This window comes from Apis dorsata, unplaced genomic scaffold (assembly GCF_000469605.1).
Source record: "Apis dorsata unplaced genomic scaffold, Apis dorsata 1.3 scaffold_964, whole genome shotgun sequence".
In the NCBI taxonomy this organism is placed as follows: Eukaryota; Metazoa; Arthropoda; class Insecta; order Hymenoptera; family Apidae; genus Apis; species Apis dorsata.
Window position 1 is genome coordinate 262,512 of NW_006264071.1, and position 7,334 is coordinate 269,845.

General features: G+C 41.4%; 1 protein-coding gene across 1 annotated transcript in view; it reads right to left on the bottom strand.

Moving 5' to 3' along the window:
* The window catches only part of LOC102673486, an 88,558-nt gene that overhangs the window by 39,115 nt on the left and 42,109 nt on the right, over window positions 1-7,334 (bottom strand). The window contains exons 3-4 of the mRNA XM_006623881.2: window positions 4,328-4,512; window positions 2,969-3,158 (exon numbers count right to left, since the gene is read on the bottom strand). Of these exons, the coding sequence (XP_006623944.2) occupies window positions 2,969-3,158; window positions 4,328-4,512 (375 nt within the window). The remainder of the gene's footprint in view (window positions 1-2,968; window positions 3,159-4,327; window positions 4,513-7,334) is intronic.

The following is a 7,334-nucleotide window of genomic DNA, read 5'->3' on the forward strand; positions in this document are numbered from 1 at the left end:
AATATGATCCAATGGTGAAATCTTTTTCGTTCCTCTTACTCCAAACATCGGGGATAAATGTTGAGTAATTTTCGATACCGCGAGGAGTGAAATTTTCTCGGTCCACGAGTGTTGTCTAGACAATGAGGCGAAACGAAGCAGGAAGAGAAGAGTAAGAAGAGATCGACGTTACGAGACGGAATTAAAGCGGTCCATTTACCCGAAGCTCGATCACCAGAGCTCGTTCTCCGCGGATACAAAGAGACGGTCGTGCATTGTGCAAGAAGTTATCACCGTGGCGCTATTAAAAAAGGCTTTCGAGAACCGTTAACGAAGCGAAGCTCGGCCATCTGAGATCAGCCATCGAGCGAAGCCACGACAGAACAATACCTCGTTACGCCGGAACCGAACCGAGTGCTCGCTCGATTCGTCTCTCTCACCGCATCTTCGACCCAACCTTAAATTAAAACCTTCCACCATCGAAAGTATTACGCGCGACAATAATACCCTCGATTCGACTCGATTCAACGACCACGTAGTGGACGTTCCTGGATGACCATCTTTGTCTTCTTTCTCGTCCCAACTAAGGGAATTCTCTCAACTTCTCCTTCGATCAGATCGCAGGAAAACTCGGTTTTGGATATATATTCTGCGACGATAACACGATGCTTCGATGCTAGAAACTACATCGTTTCGAAGGTTTCTGGACGATCATCTCTCCCAGTCTCGAACTTTTAACGCCTTTCCAACCGAGCTCGATGCAATTTTCCAGTTTCATCGTGTCGAGAAAACTCGGTTCGGGCATATTTGTGCGGCGATTCAACGCTAAAAACGATCGCGAAGATTTTTAGATGACTATCTTCCTCTTCCCAATTTCAAATTCTCGATACTTTTACTTCAATTTTAAGATCGATAGAATTTCTAATTTCTCTTCCTTTTCGTCGCATCGAGGAAAACAATGATATGGTAAAGATTTCTTTTCCTCCTCTGCTCTGTTTTTTAACACCGATAGAATTATTCTCTTGCTTCATCGTATCGAGAAAAATGCGACGATAACATTTCTCGATTCGCCTCGATTCAACGTTAGAAACGATATCGTGAAGCTTTCAAATTCTCCATACTTTTCCTTCAATTGTAAGATCCATATAATTATGTCTTTTCGAGGAAAACAATGTCCTCGATTCGATGCTAGAAACGACACGATAAAGATTTCCAGATGAATCCTTCTTTTCCTCCTCTGTTTCTTAACACTTTTCCTTCGAGGAAAAAATAGAATCGTCTAATTTCTCTTCTCCCTTCTTCTTTCATTACACGAACGTGAGAACTCAACTCAAGAATATTTGTTCCTCTCCGATCGCATCCATCCTCCTTCCCCCTCTAGTAGGATTCTCTCTTTATCATCCTCGTTTGCACTTGTCGAGAGGAAAGTTTTAAAGATCCTCTCTAATTGCCAACCTTTTCGCTTTCTCCGAATAATGTGCTATTCGATCGATAAATTCCCCCATAAGAAGTGTTTCACGGAGGAACGTCTTTCGAATAGTTGACTTCAGTTTCAGAAAGGTAGTTTGGGGAAACAGCTCTTTGTTCGATTATCGAAGAATTTCTCTCGATCGAAAGACGAAACGTATCGAAACTTGCTACTGTGATTCAGACGACGGACAGAGGATTCATCTTTCACGGAAACAAACATCGACAGACGCAACGAATGAATGAAAATCTTGTCGAGAATCTCCTGTTCCTTCATCTCTGTTCCCTTCCTTTCCCTTCTTCGAAAAGTTTAACACGCTGCTTCGCTTGCCTTACTCGATTCGTTTTTAGACACGATCTTTCGAAGATGGATTTCAACGGAATAAAGCTTCAAGAAGAAAGGATATTTTCAAATTGCGCGTTCGAATCCATATTTTTCCTATCCTATTTCGATCTTTCATATATAAATATATAATATTTTATGTTCATGTTTTAATATCGCGATTTTTATTTGTTTCTCCTTCCTTAACGCGAGGATGATTCATCGATATCACACTCGCGAGTGAGATCAATTATAAACCCATGATTTTCTGTTGGAAATCACGCGGCGAGAAAGATCAAAAAATTCTAAAGCTCTCTTTTTAGATATAAGAGTAACGAAATCGAGATTCGCGAAGAAAATACGGACGCTGGCAACTTTGCTCTCACATGTCGCGAAGTTGCCGAAGTGGCAAGTTTTAGCATTCGTCGAGGGGAGGATCGTAGTAGCATCTGTCCAGGGTAAACTTGACTTTTGCAATTACGTAGTCGATATCATGCAAATCTGGTAAACCGGCGACAGATTTCCCCTGTTATTACAATTGGAGAGATCTAATGCACTCGAAAAAAAAACTTTCACGCAACCGCGTCAAAACAAGATAATTCCAAGAAGGATGGATCGCTTCTTCTTCCTTTCTTTTTTCAAAAGATACGAAGATTTTTACTTCTGCCTTATACTCTCACTTTTAATTTTTAAGAAAGATGGAATACGCGAATGGCTTCTAATCTCAACAACGAAATAAATCAATATGGTGATGGAAAGTAATACAAGTGAAAAAAAGAAAAATTAATGGAATAAAAATTTATACATATATATAAATGTGCAAAAGTAAAGTTTTTAACTTTAATAATCAAAAAAACAAATTAAATCAACAATCACATGTTCCATCCCTTCCAAATTTACCTACCATTATCCTCGACAGACGCATTCTCTCGTAATTAAAGAATTTGAGGTGAAAAACATTGGAAAAGAGGAAAGGAAGTTATCGTGGCGAGAGGACAACTGTACTCTCTTCTGGAGAAGAGAAGCAACCCCTTCGAAAATTTCCTCTCGAAGGAAATTCCTTTGCTCTCGAAAACCGAAATCCACCAACATCCGTTGTGCAACGAGGAGGACGGTCCTCCTCGTTGCACGCAAGTTTTACGAGCTTGTCCCAGCACGAGAGCAAGTAGTAGTTTCCGCGGGATGATTTACAACACTCACCCTGACGGGGGCGAAGATCTGGTCGGGCTTGATGTTCTCGAGCCTGTGCTCCTGCTCGCCTTTGTGGAGCAGCTGCAGGTGCGGCTGGAAATGCGCCGGACAAAGGGTGCCCAGTGGAAGTGGCGAGGCCCACGCCGGCAAATGGGGTGGATCGCGAGTGCCTAGCTCCCTGTAGAAGGACTTGAGGAATCTGAAATCACCATAGTTTGTGTTTAAACGGCACAGTTTGCCCATTTCCCGATTCCACGAATTTCCAGCGATCGCTTTCGTCCACGAAAATGGAAGTCGAGAAAAATCGTGGTTAAATGTTTCGTTCAGGAAAATGTTGATGAGACACGAGCGTGGCTTTTTTCTCGAAAGAAATTTTCAAAAGGAGATTGAAGAAAGAGGGAATGAAAAGAGGAAGAGAGAGAAAAGGAAATCGAAGTTTTCGAATTGTTGTCAACAGAGCGAAGTGAGGAAAATATGAAGTGGAATTACACGTCGAAACTGTGACTTTTAAAATAATTTGTGCGAAGGGAATTTGAGAGGAAGAAGAGAGGAATTACGACTTACGAATGTTGACTTATTTGCACGAAGGAGTGAAAGAAAAGAGGAAAAGGAGGATGAAGTTTTCTTAATTTGTTTTCATAAAGGAAAGCTCACCTCGAAGGGATCTTTGTAAAAAAAAAAGATGCAAACGTTTCCTCAATCTCGAACGACTTTTTAATCGTCTCTCACTTTTTATCGATCGAATTAGAAACTTTGTCGCTCCCGCTTCGATAACGATAGCGTGCTCTTTACTCCCCCCCTTTTTTTATCGCTAAGATTCTAATTAATTCGCGTCAACGGCGTTCTGATCGGGTTGACTGGTTAATTTCTCAAACGACGAGGCCGTAGACGTTCTAAATGGTAACTTCGCGTTGAACGATGCATTCGTCGCGCGCGTCAAGATTGATGATCTTAGGCGGAGCCTAAGGAAAAGGAGGAGGGGTGTTTTACCACTTCCGGACGATTGGCCAGGAAAGGAGGAGGGACACAATTTTAGGGGGAGCGATTTCTACTCGACGATTAACCCCTCCTTTGTTTCGAATATTTACTCGTTCTGTGTAACTCGTTTCTAAATCGTGGTTGTAAACCTCGGTGAAATAAGAATAAAAAAGGGAATAAAAAAGGGAAAAAGACGAACTGAACTGAACGAGCTCTTACTAGCTTCGAGGCTACTTATATCCAATCCCAACGGAATGTCGAGAAGACACAGAAGGCAGGCGTTTTCTGAAAATTCTCTCTAGAGACTCGAGAGTCGGCCAGCAAACATTTTTCACGTTTCGCCGTGAGGTTAGACGATACCGCGAGAAAGGGAACGGAGAGTGAACTGACCTTAACAGTCTTCCCAAGGGGTCCCTTTCCGGTGACGGCGGACCTCCGCTTCCGGCGCCGAGTCTCCGCGAGGACGCACGTGCGCTCGATATGTATGCGGCCGGCGCAGGGGGCGGGCTGCAGGGCGGGCAGCAAACGGGGCTGCTACCCCCCGGGGTCGAGAGGGTATAACTTCTCTCCAATTCCTGAAACAAAAGAAGAGAAAAGCCGCTTTAGACAGGTTCCACGACTGCTACTCGATTTCTCTCCACCCTCCCTTTTTTTCCCCCCTCCCTTTCGACGCCCGTGTCGTTTCAACACGACTCCTTCCCCTTCCTTTATCACGTGCATTGTCTTGTTGTTGGGATGGATGGATCATCGATTTTTTTGCGGGGATAAATAAACGTCGTTTTCGAAGTTCATCTCCCGAGGCGATAACTTTCTTCCTCGGGATCGTAGATCCCGTTTTATAAACCCCTTTGGTAAGAAAATAAGATCAAAGGCGTCCGGTTACCTTTTATTATTCTATTATATATCTTCTTTTTTTTTTCCTTCTTACTACTTTTCGCGATATAAATGAAATGCAACGCGAGATCTAAATGCTATCGATATTCGTTTACGAGTTTGCTATTCTGAAATAAAATACAAATATTTTTTTGAAAATAATACGAATCGATATAAGAACTAATATAATAAATTATGACGATCAAGCAAAGATTATTAAAACGGATATATATCATAAGGGAATTAACAAAATACAAGTTTCGATACGATAATCGAATATCTCGTTAATTCTCCTTAAATATTAAGACGGATACGTCTTATTGGGAACGTGAGAAAGGTCAAGGATGAGCGAAATTTCCCTCTCGAAATCGGGGAGGAGACTAATGGTCCAAGCTTACCGACAAGTCAACACGTGGCTCATCCCTGACCGAACGCAGTCGATTACCCAACCGTGCTGAATCATCATCGGTGAAAGCTGCTCGATTAACGATCTCTCGAATCTTCTCTATTCTACTCTCTCTCTCTCTCTCTATTCCCTTTCGAAGAAGATCGCAGTCAAAAGTGTCAAAAGAAAAAGTTCATCCTTTCGATTGAATTCGGTGAAGAATTTCAAAAAGGTGGGCAAAACTTTTTCGAGGGAAACGGAATTTTTTTCCTTTAATTCTTCGATACGCGTTCCTTACGTCCAGTTTCGTTCCCTCGCGAGACCAGCGGAGAGAAAATCACGTGGCGGTCACGTCGGTGATCAAAAGGGGGGAAAAAGAAAAAGGAGCTTACGGTCAGCGATAGCCGGCCGCCTTTCAATCGTAACGCTTCTCGTCTCGGCCGCTACGTGATCGAGGATAAGTTGATCGGAGAGAAGGAAAGCTAAGATTAACGCCCGTTTCGCTTTTTCCTATACCGAACCTTTTATCCCGAGACACGTGTATTTCTATCTTCGAATCTTGTCTCTTCTCTCTCTTCTCTATTGTTCTTGATTGGGAAACACACGAGTTCGTAAGGTAGATTCGTTGATCGATATTTGAGAGTGATTTCTTTCGATATGCAATTTCCATTTTGATTATGTAATGTATACTTGAAAAAGAATGTTTTTAACCCACAAATAAATTTATTTCCAGTGATTTAATTATTTAGCATGGAAATAAATACTTTACCAAGTTTAGGAATTGCTCATAAAGTATCATTCAGGTTTAATACGGGTAGGTATATTTATTGAAATTATCTGGATTACTTAAATGATAAGGATATTGAAAATTAATAAATATAAATAATGAACAAAATAATATAAAATCCTGATAAATCTTTAATAGAAAGATATGGATGGAATTTTATAATCATTAAAATTTTATCCAATTAGATTTAATGATTCAGTTAAATATGGAAATAAGTTGAGCAAAATTACTATAAATAAAATAAAATGAGGTGAAAAAACCTGCCTCAAATTCATAGAACAATTGTGTCCTTCGATGCACGGAATTGTTGATTTTCATCGGGACCAAAAAAAATAATTGCGCAATTACGTTCCGCGACACTCCACGCTTCTTCGAAACGCTCGTTCATCGATCGTGTGGACACGGGGGGAACACAATGTTAACATTTCCTTCGAGCAAATGCCGCTTGCAAAAAGCCTGTGCCGAGGGTGTGCTCGGGCAGGAAGCAAACAATTAAACGCTGGAACACCGTGGAATGGAAGATCGAAGGGTTGGTTCGAGATAGCAGAAAAAGCGCGTGGTATCGGAAAACATGGGCGGTCGAAGAAAAGGAATTGGTAAAAAAAAAGAGAAAAGAAAAAAAGAAGAAAGAAAGAAAAAAGGAATCGAGTTATCGAATCAGCGTGAAACGACCGTGTTCCATCGATTAACTGGAGCATATCGGGGCCGATGACGCGGATTAACCGTTTCGTATTTCTCCAGTTCCATCCAATGGACTTACTTTTCCAACCCGCGTGGACCGAAATAAGGCCATTTTAACAGAATGACCGGACGCAACTTTCGATCCAAAGCTGCACGATCGAATGCATGCAATTGTATATCGAGTATGCACGTTTACGCGAGATCTCTATTTAATTTCCATTTATAAAAAGGTTGCTTTCGATTCGATGCGATACGCGAGATCATAAAAGGTAAAAGTCCCTCCGTTGTACGCTTTTAACGAGTACGGTGCAGCGAGGACAATTAAATAAAAAAAAAAAAAATATTCCCTTTCCCCCGAATATTGGATTCGCCCGATTATCGACGATGATCAACGTCGATCGACGTTGAAGACTCGATAGCACACACGCTCGGTAATTAAACCCTTTAATCGCATTACTCTTGGTTATTAATCCCGCTTAGCGCGGTGGCTTTCTGTAACGACTTCCGCCGAGCCGCAATTGATCGATCAAACTAAATAACGAAGCTTTGTTTGTGGGATCTCTCGTATACGATCGATGATTTCCGAAAATCGTGAAAATCGATCGTTCGTATCCTCTCGCGATTATTTAATTGACAAAGATAATAAGGGCAGAGGAAAAAAAAAAAAAAAA